This window comes from Cherax quadricarinatus, chromosome 55, assembly GCF_038502225.1.
Source record: "Cherax quadricarinatus isolate ZL_2023a chromosome 55, ASM3850222v1, whole genome shotgun sequence".
Lineage (NCBI taxonomy): Eukaryota > Metazoa > Arthropoda > Malacostraca > Decapoda > Parastacidae > Cherax > Cherax quadricarinatus.
Window position 1 is genome coordinate 24,019,754 of NC_091346.1, and position 23,258 is coordinate 24,043,011.

At 38.9% G+C, this 23,258-nt stretch overlaps 1 protein-coding gene across 12 annotated transcripts in view; it reads right to left on the reverse strand.

The window, feature by feature from the left end:
• The window catches only part of LOC128698972 (DDB1- and CUL4-associated factor 8), a 145,364-nt gene that overhangs the window by 55,142 nt on the left and 66,964 nt on the right, over nucleotides 1–23,258 (reverse strand). For all 12 annotated transcript variants that reach the window (XR_011393539.1, XR_008408528.2, XM_053791452.2 and 9 more), the window contains 4 exons: nucleotides 22,690–22,855; nucleotides 12,343–12,473; nucleotides 11,916–12,035; nucleotides 71–193 (listed from right to left, as the gene is read on the reverse strand). Coding sequence is in view for 10 of the 12 variants with exons in the window: in XM_053791452.2 (XP_053647427.1) it covers nucleotides 71–193; nucleotides 11,916–12,035; nucleotides 12,343–12,473; nucleotides 22,690–22,855 (540 nt within the window). In the remaining 2 variants the exon portion in view is untranslated. The remainder of the gene's footprint in view (nucleotides 1–70; nucleotides 194–11,915; nucleotides 12,036–12,342; nucleotides 12,474–22,689; nucleotides 22,856–23,258) is intronic.

A 23,258-nucleotide genomic window follows, 5' to 3' on the forward strand; every position in this document is an offset into this window, starting at 1 on the left:
TTAACAACTGCATGTGAAATATAGAAATATACATGTATATATACGTACACATATATGGGCAAAGACTCACCCTACGACGTCTGCGATCTGTCCGTCGTATGTGGTGCCATAGAACCATCAGCATCTGCGTGTCCAATCCAGTGAATTCTTCATAGCGCTCCTTATGACGCTTCCTCAAATTTGATTTTACAGTCTGAAAGATGTAAGACTTTTTAATAAAAACAATAACACAAAGTGATTTTCAAAGGGATTTTCTTTCTTTTTTGGGTCACCCTGCCTCGGTGGGAGACGGCCGACTTGTTGGGGGGGGGGGGGAAATAGCAAGACAATTACCTTAAAGCTTTCCAACCACAACAAAAATTAACCCTTAGGTGTCACCCTAGGAGAAACTGTCAAAAATCTAAAATGTGAAAAATTCCATAGCATACAGGATAAAGTTTCAAAATATTTTATACACGAATAGAATATGGTATTAATATACCAAAATACATGTAATTGTCTAATTTAGAAATCTAAATGTAAAACTTTCATGAAAACTGCTTCAGGACTAACTACTTTAAAAGTCAGAATATATAGTTATGTAAAAGGCAAAGCAGTACTGCCATCTATAAATGGAACTATTTCACAAATTTTTGGAGAAAAAAAAAAAGTGAGCGATGTCATATTACATACTTAACCCCTTGACTGTCGCAACCCCAAATGCTGAGGTGTCTCCTGGTGTCGCAAAACTTTTGAAAAAAAAAAAAAAAAAAAAAACTCTTATGAAATGATAGAGAATCTTTTCCCGATTGTAATGACACCAAAAGAACGAAATTTGATGGAAAACTGATGGAATTATGCTCTCACAAAGTTAGCAACCTCGGTGATATTTACAAATCGGTGATTTCCCACTTTGAGCCCTATTTTTGGCTAATTCCATTGTTCCAGTCAACCAAATTCATAGCCATTTCTTTAGAACTCCATATTTTCTATCAATTGAGTACAAGAAACTGCCCATTTACCAATTTCAACTACCCAATAACGTGGTCAGAAATTTGTGATTTGGCCAATTACACGAAAATTAAAAAATATGACAATTTCAAAATAGGGCCCAGAATGAACAATGCAGACATTCCTGGCTCTAAAATAACATTTTCTTTGTTCATCAGTCACGTCTCCAGGCCCCTCTGATATTACTCTTGCTTTCTATTTTGAATTTTTGTTATAACAAAAAATAGAAGATTTACTGTTATGCAGACTACTGCAATATTGTAATAATTGTATAAATAATGTCAACCCATTCATGACTGCATATTAGAATGGCTACTTGGACATTTATTGGAAAATGACATCATTTGTTTACTTTTGAACATCGCCAAAAATCAAACATTTCCCCTACTTTGAGCTCCATTTCAAGGTTCTTTTCATAGTAAAACCAATCAAAATCACCTCTATTTCTATACAGTGGACCCCCGCTTAACGATCACCTCCAAATGCGACCAATTATGTAAGTGTATTTATGTAAGTGCGTTTGTATGTGTATGTTTGGGAGTCTGAAATGGACTAATCTACTTCACAATATTCCTTATGGGAAAAAATTCGGTCAGTACTGGCACCTGAACATACTACTGGAATGAAAAAAGTTCGTTAACCGGGGGTCCACTGTAATATGTTTTTCATTCTATCAAATGAGACCAAGAAAACGAGAATACAGTGGACCCTAGACCAACGCTGGCATCGTCTAATGTTAAATCCGACTAGCAATACATTTTAACGCAAAAATTTTGCCTCGACTAGCGCTAAAAAACTCGACCAACGCAATTCGTTCCGTCCCAGACGCGTCTATGGTCCCATGGTCCCATCCAAACATACAATCGGAACATTTCATATTATCACAGCGTTTGTAGTGATTGCACCTGCAAAATATGTCACCATGGGCCCCAAGAAAGCTTCTAGTGCTAACCCTACAGCAAAAAGGGTGAGAATTACTATGGATATGAAGAAAGAGATCACTGCTAAGTATGAAAGTGGAGTGCGTGTCTCCGAGCTAGCCAGGTTGTACACAAAACCCCAATCAACCATCGCTACTATTTTTTTTTTTTCAACAAGTCGGCCGTCTCCCACCGAGGCAGGGTGACCCAAAAAAGAAAGAAAATCCCCAAAAAGAAAATACTTTCATCATCATTCAACACTTTCACCACACTCACACATTATCACTGCTTTTGCAGAGGTGCTCAGAATACAACAGTTTAGAAGCATATACGTATAAAGATACACAACATATCCCTCCAAACTGCCAATATCCCAAACCCCTCCTTTAAAGTGCAGGCATTGTACTTCCCATTTCCAGGACTCAAGTCCGACTATATGAAAATAACCGGTTTCCCTGAATCCCTTCACTAAATATTACCCTGCTCACACTCCAACAGATCGTCAGGTCCCAAGTATCATTCGTCTCCATTCACTCCTATCTAACACGCTCATGCACGCTTGCTGGAAATCCAAGCCCCTTGCCTACAAAACCTTCTTTACCCCCTCTTTCCAACCCTTTTGAGGACGACCCCTACCCCTCCTTCTTTCCCCTATAGATTTATATGCTTTTCATGTCATTCTACTTTGATCCATTCTCTCTAAATGACCAAACCACCTCAACAACCCCTCTTCTGCCCTCTGACTAATGCTTTTATTAACTCCACACCTTCTCCTAATTTCCACACTCCGAATTTTCTGCATAATATTTACACCACACATTGCCCTTAGACAGGACATCTCCACTGCCTCCAACCGTCTCCTCGCTGCTGCATTTACCACCCAAGCTTCACATCCATGTAAGAGTGTTGGTACTACTATACTTTCATACATTCCCTGCTTTGCCTCCATAGATAACGTTTTTTGACTCCACATATACCTCAACACACCACTCACCTTTTTTCCCTCATCAATTCTATGATTAACCTCATCCTTCACAAACCCATCCGCCGACACGTCAACTCCCAAGTATCTGAAAACATTCACTTCTTCCATCATGTACTAGCCTCGTGTCAGGACCTGGGGTTGATAATCTCTACTGATAAAACAAAGATACTCAATAGGCGTCCTCCTCGACAGAGAGGCACAGTTCGTCAGATCCAATTGCATGATGGGTCTCTTCTAGAATATGTAAGCAGATACAGGTATCTAGGCTTTGAGGTTCCACTACTTGGACCTGTTGTAACAAGACTTTGTCGCCAATACAAAGAACGACTAAGAGCACTTAGAGTTGTGGCAGGGCTTCACCCCAGGTATGGTGCTAATGTTAAAATTGTGAAAATGATGTATCTTGCTTATATTAGATCATTGGTTGATTATGCTGCGCCACTACTTGCTCTTGTGTCTGACTGGAAGCTTGGAGGGCTGGAAAAACTGCAGAACGAAGCAATGAGGATCATCCTAGGATGCTTTCGTACTGCCAAAATTTTAAATATGCAAAAAGAACTTGATATTCCAAGCATCAGAGATCGTGTTACTGAAAGAAATATCCTAATTGGGGTTAATATGCTCAGGCAAGCCCATTCAAACCCCTGCACAGAAGCCCTCCAAACTTTCCTCAGCACTGGTGAACACTCCTCCAGATGGATCGAAAAAACTGGAACCGACCTCCGCATGAATCAGATACATGATCTATGTCAAGTAAGCCAACAGCGGCACTTCTCTGCTCCATGGAATATTACCCCATTCCAAACTACCATTCCTCCATTTCCCCCCAAACTACTTCTTAAATCACAACCAAAACTTCGCCTTGAAGCCAAACATGAGGCCTTAAGCTGTATTGATAACTTAGTCACACAGCACACACTCTCGCAAATTATTTACGTTGATGGTTCTGTTCACCAATCCACTGGTGCAGCTGGTAGTGCTGCTGTTGTCGTACAGAGTGATGGCTCTCTTAAAGAAATTGGAGCACGCATCAATAATTGGGCCTCTACCCTTCAGACAGAACTGTTTGCCATACTCCTTGCACTGAAATGCATCAATGTATCAAAGATTGACAGTTTAATTGTAACTGATTCTCTGTCATCCATAAATGCTCTCAACTCATTAAGCATAAATTGTGGCATGCTTGTGTCAGAAGCCAGACACAGGTATGGTAGGATTGTGGACAGTGGAGTCAGAGTGCACATGCTGTGGATTCCATCTCACATTGGTCTTCAGATGCATGATAGAACTGATAAATTGGCTAAGCTGTATGCTTTCAAAGAGGGAGTAGATTACAATCTTGGCTTGTCAGGTAGTAGTTTGAGAACAATAATACGAAAAGAACTTCAGCTGAATTTTATGGACTTAAGGCACAGGGAGATTGACACCAGTGAGTCCATCTATCATCATTCTATCATGCAGGAGGAGCCACATGTCTATGGTGCATCCAACAAAATAAGCAGACTCTTGGATGTCACTACCGCCCGGCTCCGGCTGGGTTACAAGTATCTTTGGCAGGTTAAATCACCACCACCAGATGTAGACCAAACGAAATGTAAACTTTGCCAGATGGATTATTGTCACACCCTGCGTCATTATGTACTGGAGTGCGATAAAATTAATGAATTTAGAAACAACTCACTCAGAAGTGTTCAAGAAATGGCTAAGTATTTTATCCACAGTGGTATATTACAGACCATTCTGGAGAAATACCCTGACTTTGCTAGCTGTAAATAAAGCATTACCACACATGTGCATGTGTGTGTGTGTGTGTGTGTGTGTGTGTGTGTGTGTGTGTGTGTGTGTGTGTGTGTGTGTGTGTGTGTGTGTGTGTGTGTGTGTGTGTGTGTGTGTGTGTGTGTGTGTGTGTGTGAGTATGAGTGTGTGTGAGTATGAGTGTGTGTGTGTATGAGTGTGTGTGCATGTGTGTGAGTTTGTGTGTGTGTGTGTGTGTGTGTGTTTATGTGTGTGTGTGTGTGTGTTTGTGTGTGTGTGTGTGTGTGTGTGTGTGTGTTTATGTGTGTGTGTGTTTATGTGTGTGTGTGTGTGTGTGTGTGTGTGTGTGTGTGTGTGTGTGTGTGTGTGTGTGTGTGTTTATGTGTGTGTGTGTATGAATTTGTGTGTGTGTGTGTGTGTGTGTGTGTGTGTGTGTGTGTGTGTGTGTGTGTGTGTGTGTGTGTGTGTATGTGTGTGTGTGTTTATGTGTGTGTGTGTTTATGTGTGTGTGTGTGTGTGTGTGTGTGTGTGTGTGTGTGTGTGTGTGTGTGAGTGTGTGTTTATGTGTGTGTGTGTATGAATTTGTGTGTGTGTGTATGAATTTGTGTGTGTGTGTGTGTGTGTGTGTGTGTGTGTGTGTGTGTGTGTGTGTGTGTGTGTGTGTGTGTGTGTGTGTGTGTGTGTGTGAGAGAGACAGAGACTCAGCAATCAACATTTGCACCAATAACTCACTACAGTTGTGACCGGGTGTGGAAGTGTGAATTGCTCATTACTCTAAAATTTGTTCATGATTGCAGCCATGTATAAACGTAAGTAACCATTCTTACAGTATTCATTACCTTTGTAACTTGTGAGTTCATTACCTTGTACCTAGTTCAGCCATCAAAACTTTGGAGCCCGGTCCCTGGACCCATTGTGTACCCCTGTAATCTGTAAATACCTTTGTAACTTGTCATGATTGTGACTAGACCTACCTGGAGTTCATTACCTTTGTAAATTGTGAAATCATTACCTCTGTAACTTGCTCAACTATCAAAACTTTGAGGCCCAGTCCCTGGACCCATTATGTACCTCTGTAATCTTTTGACTACCGCCCACAGGATGGGTATGGGGTGCATAATAAACATATTAAACTAATAACCATACTCCTCCTCCCCAATTTGATATCCAATTTTCTGTATCTAAATCATTTGATACCCTCATCACCTTATTCTTTTCTATGTTCACTTTCAACTTTTTACCTTTACACACATTCTCAAACTCATCCACTAACCTTTGCAATTTTTCTTTAGAATCTCCCATAAGCACAGTATCATCAGCAAAAAGTAACTGTGTCAGTTCCCATTTTGAATTTGATTCCCCATAATTTAATCCCACCCCTCTCCCGAACACCCTAGCATTTACTTCTTTTACAACCCCATCTATAAATATATTAAACAACCATGGTGACATTACACATCCCTGTCTAAGACCTACTTTTACCGGGAAGTATTCTCCCTCTCTTCTACATACCCTAACCTGAGCCTCACTATCCTCATAAAAGCTCTTTACAGCATTTAGTAATTTACCACCTATTCCATATACTTGCAACATCTGCCACATTGCTCCTCTATCCACTGTATCATATGCCTTTTCTAAATCCATAAATGCAATAAAAACTTCCCTACCTTTATCTAAATACTGTTCACATATATGCTTCAATGTAAACACTTTATCTACACATCCCCTACCCACTCTGAAGCCTCCCTGCTCATCCGCAATCCTACATTCTGTCTTACCTCTAATTCTTTCAATTATAACCCTACCGTATACTTTTCCTGGTATACTCAGTAAACTTATTCCTCTATAATTTTTACAATCTCTTTTGTCCCCTTTCCCTTTATATAAAGGGACTATACATGCTCTCCGCCAATCCCTAGGTACCTTCAACTCTTTCATACATTTATTAAACAAAAGTACCAACCACTCCAGCACTATATCCCCCCCTGCTTTTAACATTTCTGTCATGATCCCATCAGTTCCAGCTGCTTTACCCCCTTTCATTCTACATAATGCCTCACGTACCTCCACCACACTTACATTCTGCTCTTCTTCACTCCTAAAAGATGGTATACCTCCCTTGCCAGTGCATGAAATTACCGCCTCCGTTTCTTCCTCAACATTTAAAAGTTCCTCAAAATATTCTCGCCATCTCTCTCCCCATCTACTAACTCCCCTACTCTGTTTTTAACTGACAAATCCATACTTTCCCTAGGCTTTCTTAACTTGTTTAACTCACTCCAAATTTTTTTCTTATTTTCATTAAAATTTCTTGACAGTGCCTCTCCCACTCTTTCATCTGCTCTCCTTCTGCACTCTCTCACCACTCTCTTCACCTTTCTTTTACTCTCCATATACTCTGCTCTTCTTATAACACTTCTGCTTTGTAAAAACCTCTCATAAGCTACCTTTTTCTCTTTTATCACACCCTTTACTTCATCATTCCACCATTCACTCCTCTTTCCTCCTGCCCCCCACCCTCCTATAACCACAAACTTCTGCCCCACATTCTAATACTGCATTTTTAAAACTATTCCAACCCTCTTCAACCCCCCCACTACTCATCTTTGCACTAGCCCACCTTTCTGCCAATAGTCGCTTATATCTCGCCCGAACTTCCTCCTCCCTTAGTTTATACACTTTCACCTCCCTCTTGTTGTTGCCACCTTCCTCTTTTCCCATCTACCTCTTACTCTAACTGTAGCTACAACTAAATAATGATCCGATATATCAGTTGCCCCTCTATAAACATGTACATCCTGGAGCCTACCCATCAACCTTTTATCCACCAATACATAATCTAACAAACTACTTTCATTACGTGCTACATCATACCTTGTATATTTATCCTCTTTTTCATAAAATATGTATTACTTATTACCAAATTTCTTTCTACACATAGCTCAATTAAAGGCTCCCCATTTACATTTACCCCTGGCACCCCAAATTTACCTACTACTCCCTCCATAACATTTTTACCCACTTTAGCATTGAAATCCCCAACCACCATTACTCTCACACTTGATTCAAAACTCCCCACGCATTCACTCAACATTTCCCAGAATCTCTCTCTCTCCTCTACACTTCTTTCTTCTCCAGGTGCATACACGCTTACTATAACCCACTTTTCACATCCAATCTTTATTTTACTCCACATAATCCTTGAATTTATACATTTGTAGTCCCTCTTTTCCTGCCATAGCTTATCCTTCAACATCATTGCTACTCCTTCAGCTCTAACTTTATTTGAAACCCCTGACCTAATCCCATTTATTCCTCTCCATTGAAACTCTCCCACCCCCTTCAGCTCTGTTTCACTTAAAGCCAGGACATCCAGTTTCTTCTCATTCATAACATCCACAATCATCTCTTTCTTATCATTTGCACAACATCCACGCACATTCAGACTTCCCACTTTGACAATTTTCTTCTTATTCTTTTTAGTAATCTTTACAGGAAAGGGGGTTACTAGCCCATTGTTCCCGGCATTTTAGTTGACTTTTACAACACGCATGGCTTACGGAGGAAAGATTCTTATTCCACTTCCCCATGGATATAAAAGGAAAAGTAATAAGACCAAGAACTATTAAGATAAAATCAAAGAAAACTCAGATGAGTGTGTATAAATAAACGTGTACATGTATGTGTAGTGTGACCTATGTGTAAGTAGAAGTAGCAAGACATGCCTGTAATCTTGCATATTTATGAGACAGACAAAAGACACCAGCAATCCTACCATCATGTAAAACAATTACAGGCTTTCGTTTTACACTCACTTGGCAGGACGGTAGTACCTCCCTGGGTGGTTGCTGTCTACCAACCTACTACCATCGCTACTATTATGGGCAAGAAAACGGCAATCAAGGAAGCTGTTCTTGCCAAAGGTGCAACTATGTTTCGAAACTGAGATTACAAGTGATAGAAGATGTTGAGAGACTGTTATTGGTGTGGATAAATGAAAAACAGATAGCAGGAGATAGCATCTCTCAAGTGATCATATGTGAAAAGGCTAGGAAGTTGCATGACGATTTAATTAAAAAAATGCCTGCAACTAGTGGTGATGTGTGCTAATGCTAGTGGTGATTGCAAAGTGAAGCCTTTCTTGGTGTATCACTCTGAAACTCCCAGTGTGTTCAGGAAAAACAATGTCCTCAAGGACTTGACACCTCAAGTCCTAATGAAAGGGGATTCCCCTTCTAAACACTATAACACCATCCACACTCTCCCCTCCTCCCATCCCATCAATCATCACCAGATCTTCATTAAAGGTAAGTGTCAATTATTCTATTGTTATTAATCTATTGTTATTGTTGTTATTGTAATTATTCTATTGCATTAAACTTAATATTTCATGTGGTAAAATTTTTTTTTTCATACTTTTGTGTGTCTTCCACAGATTAATTTGATTTCCATCATTTCTCATGGGGAAAATTAACTCGACTAACGATAATTTTGACTAACAATGAGCCCTCAGGAACGGATTAATATCGTTGGTCGAGGGTCCACTGTACAACCATAAATACTATACGAAAATAGACCACAAAGTCGGCATTTTAATTAAAAAAAAAAAAAAGGTCGGAGTTTTTTTTTTCTCATTATGCACTGTGTGCTGCAGGATTGTTTTTATATGGTGCACACTGACCACACCGACCCATTCTCTCACATATGGGCCTACCAGCTTTCTCCTGCTTGATTTGAAGCCGCTAGAATTTAGGAGTACATGTATTTATATGTCAAACAAGGTGGCTCTTAAGCCGTATATATATGACCGAAACAGTCAAAGGGTTAAAACTAACAATTTTGAGTATGGGGACAGGGAATGTAGCACGAGACCCTACATCTCTGCTAATACTTCTAAGTGAGGGCACAGGGAAGAGAGGGAAAGGGCTCACTGTTCATTCTGGATCAAAATGTGACGTTTTTTCTTATTCAGATCAAGTGTTATTAATGAATATTAACTCCAAATTAGGCTTAAAATTTTCAGAAATTTAAATGTACTTTTACATTCCTGCCTGTCTCTCCAGAACTTTATTCTTAAATTTTGTACTGATGAAAATGCATACATATTTCATTATTACTATACAGTAAATTAAATATAAACATTGAATAAACACAAGAAAGAAATACTGTAATTCTGATGACTGATTAGTAATAAGATACTAGAAGTCAAGTGATATCCCTGCAAATACGTACATGTAATGGTCACTAAATATTGGTTACAAAGATGCATGTTGTGTGGCTCTTAGGAAATAATTTGCATCACTGATTATCAATGATGCAAAAGTCAGGGCTGGTGCAATGGGCATCTGCATAGTCTTATCTAGAAATTATGTAAACTAAAAGCAATTCAGAGCTCAGGAAGTAATGGTAATATTATATGATCAACTATGTAAAGAAAAGGAGGAGTTATAAGTGTTTAAATGAAAGAACTGTGTGTATCAGAATAAAAGAGGGATGCAAGATGTGTGTAGAAACAGAGATTTTGGGAAGTGTTAAGTGAATGTTAAGGGAGTTCTGAACCAAGTGAGAGAATAACGGTTGTAGGGGACATTAATGTTAAAGTATAAGACTGTTGTGTATGGACTAGTAGGCGAGTTTGGAGTGCCAAGGTAAGTGATAATAAGGACCTGTAAATGAATTACATATGGAAAAAGGTTTGGCAATACAAATAAATGAGATATGATACAGTGCAGGTGATCACTGGAAGTGACAGCCCAGTTGACAAGATCATGTCAAATATAAATAACAAAACTAAGCCAGCTCAGTGAATAAAATTCAAATACTGTACCAACAAAAGGCTGCTACTACCTCCAACACACATTTGTAAAACTTGAGGGTATACATGAAATAAGAAAAGGCTCTGATTAAACCACATCTTTTTATGGGAAAGGATGTATACTGTACAGTATGCACATGAAGATGAACTTGTTTTAAAACAGCTTGAATGATGAATGGAAACTTATAATAGGAGGAACTGCAGTAAGCCTACTGGCCCATACTAGGCAGGTCCAACTCATACCCACCCACACCTACCCATGTATTTGTCCAACCTACTTTAACCCTTTGACTGTTTTGGTCGTATATATACGTCTTACGAGCCAGTGTTTCAGACGTATATATACTCAATAATTCTAGAGGCTTCAAATCAAGCGGAAGAAAGCTGGTAGGCCCACATGTGAGAGAATGGGTCTGTGTGGTCAGTGTGCACCACATAAAAAAAATTCTGCCGCACACAGTGCGTAATGAGAAAAAAAACTGATCGTTTTTTTTGGATTAAAATGCCGACTTTGAGGTGTATTTTTGTATAGTATTTATCGATATATTTGCGTTTTCATGGTCTTAGGTGATAAAATGAAAAACATATTACAGAAATAGAGATGATTTTCATTACTTTGACGATGAAAACGACCTTGAAACTGAGCTCAAAGTAGCGGAAATGTTCGATTTTTACCAATGTTCAGGAGTAAACAATCACACCACACGTCCACTACACGTCAACTGGGGAGTCTAATATTCTTTCACTAGTGCACTGATATTATTTATACCATTTTTAAAATAATGCAGTAGTCTGCATAACAGTAAATTTTGTATTTTTGTATGAATAAAAAATCAAAATAGAAAGCAATAATATAAGAGGGGCCTAGAGATGTGACTAATGAACAGAGGATATGTTATTTTAGTGTCAAGAATGTCTACCTTGTTTATTCTGGACCCTATTTTGAAATTGGCATCTTTTTTAGTTTGCATGAAATTGGCCAAATTGCCAATTTCTGACCACAATACTGGGTAGTCCAAATTGGTAAATGGGAGGTTTCTTGTACTCAGCTGATAGATAAAATGGAGTTCTAAAGAAATAGTTATGAATTTGGTCAACTGGAACAATGGAATTGGCAGAAAATAGGGCTCAAAGTCGGCGAAATCGCCGATACGCATATGTCGCCGAGACCGCTAACTTCGCGGGAGCGTAATTCCACGAGTTTTCAACCAAATTTTGAACTTTTGGTGTCATTACCATCGGGAAAAGATTCTCTAACATTTCATAAGAATTTTTTTTTTTTTTTTTTTTTTCAAAAATTTAGCGACATAGAATGACAGTTTCAGAAAGGGGCCTGAAACAGTCAAAGGGTTAACACTACATATTTTAGCTGCACTGGCGTGCTTTCAGGGGTGATTTTACGATGCACATTGCTCATATATGAAAATCTAGTACTATACAAATTTCTTACTTGTTCCAAATTAGGCAAATCAGGATCTTCTTCACAAGTAGGAACCCAGATCTTAATATCATCATCAAGGCCACTAGTTGCCAATACTGGGATGTGGGGGTGTGGTTCCAGGACATTTACCTAAAAATATACATACTCTACACTTACGTAAAAATGACCTGTATAAAAAAATGTCAATCTAAAGATGAAATATAAACCTTACCTCAAATATGCCCATCAGGTTCTAATAAACTTTGAATACTTCAAAGATTTCAGTGCAAATATAAATACTGCTAAGATCTAACATTTTTTTTAAAGAATATAAAATCCTTAATTCTAATTTTATATCATTATTTTTTAACACACTGGCCATCCTATTTTAATGACTTAAAAAGTATATTATTTTTTTAGTTTGACAAGGATTACTTTAAAAACCAACAATACTTACCACCCCATTTTCATCCCCAGGCATACACTGAACAATGGCTTCAGTTTCCCGATGCCAGAAGAATATGTTACCACAGTCAGAGCCAGATATCACATACTGGCTACCAGGTCCAAAGAAATTAACGCCCTTAACTGTAATATAAAAAGAACAATAAAAAAATACAAGTATCTGCTAGATAGGTAAAACAAAAAAAATAATTTCAGTGGAAAACATCACAGTAATGTATTTAAAAATAATACAGTAACAAAATTTTAATTAGACAAACTACTGAATTATCAGAAATGAAGTGCATCACAGCTCAGTAATTGTGATTTGGCTCAAAACTGAAGGACCCGGGTTCAATCCTGGAGTGGTTGGAGATGGACATGTTTTTTACACTTGCTGCTCTGTTCAACCCACAAGTACCTTATATGTGGTTGCAGGTCGCATCTTAGTTCCTGGCCCCACCTTCCAACTTGCCACTTGACATATTCACTTCCTTCTAACCTCATGATAAGTAGATCTGCTTTAGCCCTACATGCACTCCTAGAAGCTTCTGCTATGATGTCAATGGTCACTTTGTTGTCTTTGTAATTCTGCCTCAGATGGTAGGCAGTACATCACAGCAACTACTTTGTTGGGTTCCCCAATCTTAGCAGAGCCCACTATGAAGTCATTTGCCTCTTGTCCTGTTTATCCCTATTACCTCTTCAAAACTCCACTGATTTCTGATTAAAATTGCCACTCCTCTGCCTCTTGTATTTCCCATGTCTTATCTAATCACTTGGTACAGGTCCGCCATCACAAATCCAGCATCACTGGGACCTGTAGTATGCCGGATTATTGAGTTTGCCGGATTACAGAGTGGTTAGGTTAGAATAAACTTAATAAAATTAACCAACTTTACTTACACAAGAAAGTTCATTGAACATAGGCAAAAATCGAACATTTCTGCAACTTGGAGCTCAATTTCAAAGTACTTTTTTGTCATGAAACCTATCAAAATCAATATCTACTTCTGTAATATACAGTGGAACCTCTGCTTATGAATTTAATCCATTCCATTACCTTGTTTGTATCCTGATTTGTTCGTATGCTGGGTTAATTTCCTTCATTTAAATTAATTGAAATACCAGTTTGGAGGGATATGTTGTGTATCTTTATATGTGTATGCTTCTAAACTGTTGCATTCTGAGCACCTCTGCAAAAAACAGTGATAATGTGTGAGTGTGGTGAAAGTGTTGAATGATGAAAGTATTTTCTTTTTGGGGATTTTCTTTCTTTTTTTTGGGTCACCCTGCCTCGGTGGGAGATGGCCGGCTTGAAGAAGAAGAAGAAGAAAACAACAAGAAAATAACAACAAGAACAAGAACAAGAACAACAAGAACAAGAACAACAAGAACAACAAGAACAAGAACAACAAGAACAACAAGAACAACAACAAGAACAACAACAAGAACAACAAGAACAACAAGAACAACAACAAGAACAAGAACAACAACAAGAACAACAAGAACAACAAGAACAACAAGAACAACAACAAGAACAAGAACAACAACAAATTAATTCATTCCAGGGGAATTCCTGCTGTTTATCTGGAGTTTATCTGGAGAGAGTTCCGGGGGTCAACGCCCCCGCGGCCCGGTCTGTGACCAGGCCTCCTTAGGTCAGTGTCCCAGGATGCGACCCACACCAGTCGACTAACACCCAGGTACCCATTTTACTGATGGGGAACATAGACAACAGGTGGAAAGAAACACGTCCAATGTTTCTACTCTGGCTGGGAATCGAACCCAGGCCCTCACCGTGTGAAGCGAGAGCGTTAACCACCAGGCCACCAGAGTCAGGAGGAATTACAAAATAGTACTTCAATATGATGCTGCGGCTTATTTATCTATCACAATTCATCTAATATGACATAAACAATATTAATAACATAGAAACATGTTGTTTTAATCTTAGTTCGAGACATTTACCAGTTTGACCATAATAAACTTTATCGCAAATTTTACAAGGAATCTTATAGACATCCGTCAGCATTTTGAGGGGAATTCTTTACCAAAAGTTTTTTTTACTGTATCAAGACTTTTAAATACAACTTTGATATTAAAAGTCTTAAGAAGAGAAGGCATATCAACCAAGTTTTCATGGTAAGGGAGAACCAACACATTTTTAGTTGAATAAGGCTGGTTGTCCCTTTTTGGATTGTAAAAAGTATTTCTAGCAATTTTAAAAGATTTATCAATTAAGTTTCTTGGGTATTTCAAATCATTAGCTATTTCATAAATTTTGGATATTTCCTCATCTACGAACTCTGGACTACAAATACGTAAAGCTCTCAAAAACATTGATGAGAAAACAGACAGTTTAACTCTATCTTGATGTGAAGAATAATAGAATACATAGGAACAGTTATTTGTAGGTTTTCTGTAAATTTTAATTCATTATTACCCTTAATAATTAAAACATCTAGAAAAGGCAATGAGTTATTTTCTTCAAACTCAACAGTAAAGTTTACAGAATGGGCTAAGCTATTTAATTTACCAAGGAAATGGTATATATCTACATTCTTGGGCATAAGACACAAAATATCATCAACATATCTGAACCATTTAGCTCTATTAGGGAGGATTGTGTTAAGCAGCCTTGTTTCAAAAAATTCCATGTATAGGTTACTAAGAACAGGTGAAAGAAACGTAATTGATAAATCTTTTAAAATTGCTACAAATACTTTTTACAATCCAAAAAGGGACAACCACCCTTATTCAACTAAAAATATGTTGGTTCTCCCTTACCATGAGAACTTGGCTGATATGCCTTCTCTTCTTGGGTAGAATAGTTTGTTTGGGTTGTGTGAAGGACCTGTCTAGTTGGGCCAGCAGGCCTGCTGCAGTGTTCTCTTTCTTATGAGTCGCGTGTCAGGTGTGGCTTTGTTGTGGGATGTGATAGCGAGGTGTGGTCTAGACCCTTTATATGCCTTCCTCTGATGCATTACTTTTATTGTTCCTTGATAATGTGAGTAGTCACGAAAGTGCTTGGAATTTCTATATTCTTTCACAGTGGTTGTTTTGCATATTTTGTAATCACCTGTTTACTGTGATCTTATTGCATTATTATTATTATATTGTATTATTATTATCATTCTTTCTTCTTTCTTTCAACACACCGGCCATATCCCACCGAGGCGGGGGTGGCCCAAAAAGAAAAAGGAAAGTTTCTCCTTTTACATTTAGCATTTACATTTAGCAGTTTGGAGGGATATGTTGTGTATCTCTATACGTATATGCTTCTAAACTGTTGTGTTCTGAGCTCCTCTGCAAAAACAGTGATTATGTGTGAGTGAGGTGAAAGTGTTGAATGATGATGAAAGTATTTTCTTTTTGGGGATTTTCTTTCTTTTTAGGTCACCCTGCCTCGGTGGGAGACGGCCGACTTGTTTGAAAAAAAAAAAAAAATGTATGTGTAGTGTGACCTAAGTGTAAGTAGAAGTAGCAAGACATACCTGAAACCTTGCATGTTTATGAGACAGAAAAATGGACACCAGCAATCCTACCATCATGTAAAACAATTACAGGCTTTCGTTTTACACTCACTTGGCAGGACGGTAGTACCTCCCTGGGCGGGTGCTGTCTACCAACCTACTACCTAGGATTATTATTATTATTATTAATTTAAGGAACTGGAGCACAGATCCAGTTCCCTAGATCAAGAGCCCTTCACCATGTACTAATAATAATTATTATAACAATAGTAATAATAATATAATAGTAATAATGATAGTGGTTTTCTTCATTCCAATCATATTATATGTAAACACACACTGTAACCTTTGCAAAGAAATAAATCTTTCTTTTCTTTCAACACACCGGCTGTATCCCACCGAGGCGGGGTGGCCCAAAAGGAAAAACAAAAGTTTCTCCATTACATTTAGTAATATATACAGGAGAAAGGGTTACTAGAAACTTGCTACTGGCATTTTAGTCGCCTCTTACAACATGCATGGCTTACGGAGGAAGAATTCTGTTCCACTTCCCCATGGAGATAAGAGGAAATAAACAAGAATAAGAACTAGAAAGAAAATAGAAGAAAACCCAGAGGGGTGTGTATATACATGTATGTGCTTGTACATGTATGTGTAGTGTGACCTAAGTGTAAGTAGAAGTAGCAGGACGTACCTGAAATCTTGCATGTTCATGAGACAGAAAAATGGGTGACACCATTTAGGGGGTGACACCATAGAGCCTCTAAAAAAGGTGGTATTAATGACCAAAACAGTGCTGCACCAACATAAGAGAAGAATCCTTCATTTCTATATAGCCTATTATACATTAACAAAGTACAAATAAGCCTATACAGTGGACCCTCACATAACGATATTAATTGGTACCCGAGAACGAATATCGTTAAGTGAGTTTTTTAACGTTATCCGAGGGAAAATGTTAGCATTAAAAGTATTGTTATGCGAATTTAACATTATGTGATGCCAACGTTATGCGAGGGTCCACTGTATAGGGAAAATCATTGATTTTGATGATGTGATAGATGATTTTGCATAATTGAAGGCAAGAAAATGTAAGAACAGATTCACTGAGATGTTACCTGTACTCAAGGTCAAATTGGAACTAGCGTTTCTCTGATATTGCAATGTTTTTCTTTATTTTTCAAGTTTTTTATTTTTTTTTTTTTTGCATTGTTGACGATGAATAAATGTAGGATCTGTCGCCTGTACTCAAAGTGGTATTTGAGTTTGTTTCCTCAATATTACTACAATTAATTTTATCATTAATAAAGTTGAGGAGTATTTTCCTGTTTGGTTTATGGCCCTTAAACGTTCTCATTGCTAAACATTAGTCACTGACTGGGCATGCAGTAGCGACATAACTGGAGTTTACCAACCCCCGCCCTTGAATTTCATGGGGGTGACACCAAAGATGCTGCCCCGGGTGACACCAGAGGTTCTGCCCCAGGTGACACCAACCATAGCGACGCCTCTGATTTAAGGAACCTTCCTTGAGGGGAAAGTACGCATCCTGAAATTTCAGTTGAATCCAGAAACAAAAAATCAACTGAACGACAGCTCGTGTCCTGAAAAGTTTGCATCAAATGAGACCAAAAAATGAGAATACAACCATAAAAACCATACGAAAATATACCACTAAGAGGCAGCTAATGGCTGAGAAGTGAACTCCGTTATTTATCGTCCAATTTTTTTTTATTTTTGGTGTACGTTGAGAGGCATCTTTCGATCATATATTATTTACAAAAAATCATGTATGGTAAGCCCAAGCCAGGTACTGGAAATAAGTCACTTTGACACTTTTGGGTTATCCTCGGTTCTGTATATATACGCTGCTATGTATGATAATATATGTAACTGTATTTGTGTATACCTGAATAAACTTACTTATTTCTATTCTTTCTAATGAATACAAGAAACTGCCCATTCACCTATTTCAACTACTTAATAAAGTGGTCAGAAATTGGCAATTTTGCCAATTTCACACAAATTTCAAAAGACGCCAATTTCAAAATAGGGTCCAGAATAAACAATGAAGACATTCCTGGCACTAAAATAACATTTTCTCTGTTCATTAGTCATGGCTCCAGGCCCCTCTTATAATACTCCTGTTTACCATTTGGAATGTTTATTCACACAAAAAATTGAAGATTTACTGTTATGCAGACTACTGCATTACTGTAATAATTGTATAAATAACGTCAATCCATTCGTGACTGCGTATTGGAATTTGGACTGGCAGGCAGACATGTATCAGACAGTGATGTCATTTGTTAATTCTTGAACATCGCCAAAGGATCGAGCATTTCCACTACTTTGAGCTCAATTTCAAGGTACTTTTTGTCGTGAAAGCAATCAAAATCACATCCATTTCTGTAATATATCTTCCATTCCATCAATCGAGACCAAAAAAACGAGAATACAACCATAAAAACCACATGAAAATATACCGTTAAAGGGCGGCTAATGGCTGAGAAATGAACTCCATTATTTATGGTACAATTTCTTTCATACCATACTGCCCAAGTTTCAATAAGATTGGCCAACAAACAACTGAGAAAAAAATTATTTACCAAAAATCATTTATGGCAAGCCCAAGCCAGGTACTAGAAATAAGTCACACTGACTTTTTTGGGTTATATTATCCTAGGTCCTTTACACACATGCTGCTGTGTGAGATAATCAATGTAGAGAAAATAGCTTTTTTGTTTCAGTTTTATGGTGCACCACAAGTGTATATCACAGTTAGCCCTGTGCTATACTCCATTTTCTCTAATATAAGCCCCCAAGACAGGGATAGAATGGTACTTTTATCCCATATCCTCTTCATACCTCCTTCGAACTGTTCGGTATTATGCCAAATATTATTCATTCTGGAGTATTTAGCATGTTTATATGTTATTTATATTGTTTATTGTGTCATATTAGATCAATTGTGATAGGCAAAAAAAGCCGTAGTGTTGATATTAGCGTAATAATAAAGCATACAGTGGACCCCCGCATACCGTTGGCATCACATAACGTTTAATCTGCATACCGCTCGCTTTTATCGCAAAAATTTTGCCTCGCATACCGCTCAAAAACCCGCTCACCGCTGTTCGTCCGAGACGCGTCCAATGTGCGCCCTTAGCCAGCCTCACATGTGCCGCCAGTGGCATTGTTTACCAGCCAGCCTCCGCGGTAACATCCAAGCATACAATCGGAACATTTCGTATTATTAGTGTTTTTGGTGATTTTATCTGCAAAATAAGTGACCATGGGCCCCAAGAAAGCTTCTAGTGCCAACCCTACAGCAGTAAGGGTGAGAATTACTATAGAGATGAAGAAAAAGATCATTGATAAGTATGAAAGTGGAGTGCGTGTCTCCGAGCTGGCTAGGTTGTATAATAAACCCCAATCAACCATCGCTACTATTGGTGGTACAGCTGCTGCTGCTGCTGCTGTACCACCGTCAGCTGCTGCTGCTGCTGTAGTACCGTCTGCTGCTGCTGTAGTACCGTCTGCTGCTGCTGTAGCATCGTCTGCTGCTGCTGTAGCACTGTCAGCTGCTGCTGTAGCACTGTCAGCTGCTGCTGTAGCACTGTCAGCTGCTGCTGTAGCACTGTCAGCTGCTGCTGCTGTTGTACCACCGTCAGCTGCTGCTGCTGTAGTACCATCTGCTGCTCCTGTAGTACCGTCTGCTGCTGCTGTAGCATCGTCTGCTGCTGCTGTAGCACTGTCAGCTGCTGCTGCTGCTGTTGTACCACCATCAGCTGCTGCTGCTGCTGCTGTAGTACCGTCTGCTGCTGCTGTAGTACCGTCTGCTGCTGCTGTAGCATCGTCTGCTGCTGCTGTATCACTGTCAGCTGCTGCTGCTGCTGTAGCACCGTTGTTGGTGTGGCTTATTGAGAATACCAAGAAACAATTAACCCCAGAGGATTTGCCACCCAGGATAACCCAAAAAAGTCAGTGTCATCGAAGACTGTCTAACTTATTTCCATTGGGGCCCTTAATCTTGTCTCCAAGGATGCAACCCACACCAGTCGACTAACACCCAGGTGAACAGGGAAAAATGCCTGGAACTAGTGCTCATATTGGTGAATTTAAAGCCAGCAAAGGTTGGTTTGAGAGATTTAAGAATCGTCGTGGCATACACAGTGTGATAAGGCCTGTTCTGGAAGAAAATGCCAAACAGGACCTACAGTACTCAGGAGGAAAAGGCACTCCCAGGACACAGTGTCTCATCAGTCATTGCTGCATCTTCAATAAAGGTAAGTGTCATTTATTCTTCATTTAGTAGAGTAGTACATGCACAATATATATTGTGCATGTACTACTCTACTATTGTGCATGTATCCTTCTCTTTGTGTGTAGGAAAATGTATATTTCATGTGGTAAAATTTTTTTTTTCATACTTTTGGGTGTCTTGCACGGACTAATTTGATTTCCATTATTTCTTATGGGGAAAATTCATTCGCATACCGATCATTTCGCATAACAATGAGCCCTCTTGCACGGATTAAAATCGCTATGAGGGGGTCCACTGTATTCCTCTGCATCACAAGACTGAGCTCATGGCAACCGACAGTGGCTTCAAAGCCACTTTATCTTTTATGGACGATGTACTGTGTATGTGTTTTACACAATGAGAATCATTTCTTTTATTCATTGGAACCCTAGCTAGGTCTAAAAGTCAGCGGGTTATAACAATAAATGGAGAAAAAGAAATTGGAATGACTTATGCAGCAAGAAGCACTGCCAAACAGTACCAGCAGGTTGGTGTGGTGACTCAGGAAATTTGAAATTATGCTAGCCAAAATTAGTGCCGAATAACTGACGGAACTGGATGTCTGACTGCAGGATTTGTGATGGAGGACCTGTATAATGCTGGAAATATGGCATCTGATATTTTTGCAGCCTTCACCAGCATGATAACTACAATGCTCAGATTACCTCAGTTATACATTCTTTCAACATTACTTGTTAGATAATTCATCTGTATTTGTGTACCACACTTTAGGTTACTTTTTCCTTAGCATACACTGGTTTGTGTTGTTTACTGTTTCTGCATGTTGCTCATCCGACATGTGTGGGAGAGGTAGAACTGGGGTTGGTGTATTTACCACTACCAGGGAAGAGGCCAAGGATAAGACTGTAGGCAGTTAAGGGAAGGGTGGGCAATTAGTGTTGGTGATAGTAAAGTGGGGACTGGCCCAGGTTAGAGCCAGCTGATTAAGGGGTTTGGGTTGCATCTCTCAGAGTTCTTCGACTTTACGTGCTCCCTCCTCCTGGCCCCTCATCTGCTGCTCTTTTCTGTGCCTCTTCTGTTCCTTCTCCATCATAGTCATGTCCCAGACCACGTATACAGTGACTGTAGCCACTCCGCCGCATCTGAGTGTCAGTCTGGCTGTGTGTCTGGGTGAGTGAGCAACACAGCCAGACCGACACTCAAATGCGGCGGAGTGGCAAGCGAACACACCCAATACGGCCGATTTCTGAGTTGCCAGTCGAAATCCAGGATAGAATTTTGGCCAAAAATGTGGTCGAAATCCAATTTGGCCGATATCCGCATCAACCGATATCCGGGGTCCACTGTATAAATAATATCAGCGCATTTGTGAATGCACATTAGACCCACCAACTGGACATGTACATATTGGAGGAGTGACATGATTTGTTTACTCTTGAATATTGGCAAAAATTTAACATTTCTGGTACTTTGAGCTCAATTCCAAGCTATTTTCAGTCCTGAAACAAATCAAAATCATCTATTTCTGTAATATATCTTCCATTCTATCAAATGAGACCAAGAAACAAAGAATACAACCAAAAAGACCATTGCAAGTTTTTGTCTCAATATGCACTGCGTGCTGCAGGATTTTCTTTATTGGTGCACACTTACTGCATAAACCCATTCTCTTATATCTAGGCCCAAATTTACTGCTCACAGCTTATCTGAGTGAGTGGAGCTCATGGCACAGTACTAAGGCATGGACAGCGACCACAAACTAGTAGTATGACAGCATGGACAGAGAAGGGGTTAACAAAAGCCTTAGGTTGGTTTTCAATTGAAGTGTTTTGCATCAAAAAGCAATGTACACCCAGCTAGATATTTTATTCAGGGAAACCGGTTATTTTTATATAGCCAGACTTGAGTACTGAAAATGGGAAGTACAATGCCTGCACTCTAAAGGAGGGGTTTGGGATATTGGCAGTTTGGAGGGATATGTTGTGTATCTTTATACATATATGCTTCTAAACTGTTGTGTTCTGGGCACCTCTGCAGAAAAAGTGATTATGTGTGAGTAAGGTGAAAGTTTTGAATGATGAAAGAATTTTCTTTTTGGAGATTTTCTTTCTTTTTGGGTCACCCTGCCTCGGTGGGACACAGCAAAAAAAAAAAAAACTCAAAGCATTACTATAAACAGGTTTATCTTGAATTTAATTTTTCTTTTGATTTTTAACTAACTGCATTTATGGTTATTCAGCACATCTGGATTATTCATATTTTCGATGCATGTATGTTCAACATATTTTTTTGGTAAACAGTTAAGATATGTGGAATTTGCAATTTCAGAATGAATCCCTATATTATAATAAGTTCACTCCCCCTTACACTATTGATCAGGAATGCAACTATTGCATAAAATGAGAGAGACTTGAATGTGGTCATATCAGTCAATTTTGTAGCAAACACTGATATCACGAAAACAAAAATGAAGTCAATGAAACACTGGTCTGATCTTTGGAAACTGGTCTGATATTCAGAAATCATTTAAAGAAAAATTATATGTAAAAACCAAACCAAAATTCATATTGTTGGAAGCAAACTGGTAACAGTAATTCTGTTCCCATTCAGTAATATACTGTACCTGTAGCATTGTTGCGGTGGCCGGAGTACCTATGGACAGCATCAGCACCCTCTGAGAGTGACGTATCAAATAAGTAAATATCGTCGTCATTGTATGATGCTAATATGGCATCACCATTTCCGCTATAAACAGCACACGTTACCGTTGGTGTTGGTGAAGCCTCATACTGAAAGCAAACACAATGATCAGCAAACAAAATATTCATTTACACTACACACTGTATCCATTATATTTGTACTGCTGCAACAACATGCAAGGAACCTATAGTGACATAAAAACTGACGGTGATGACAACGAAATGGACTATTATTTTTTTATTATCACACTGGCCGAATCCCACCAAGGCAGGGTGGCCCGAAAAAGAAAAACTTTCACCATCATTCACTCCATCACTGTCTTGCCAGAAGGGTGCTTTACACTACAGTTTTTAAACTGCAACATTAACACCCCTCCTTCAGAGTGCAGGCACTGTACTTCCCATCTCCAGGACTCAAGTCCGGCCTGCCGTTTCCCTGAACCCCTTCATAAATATTACTTTGCTCACACTCCAACAGCACGTCAAGTATTAA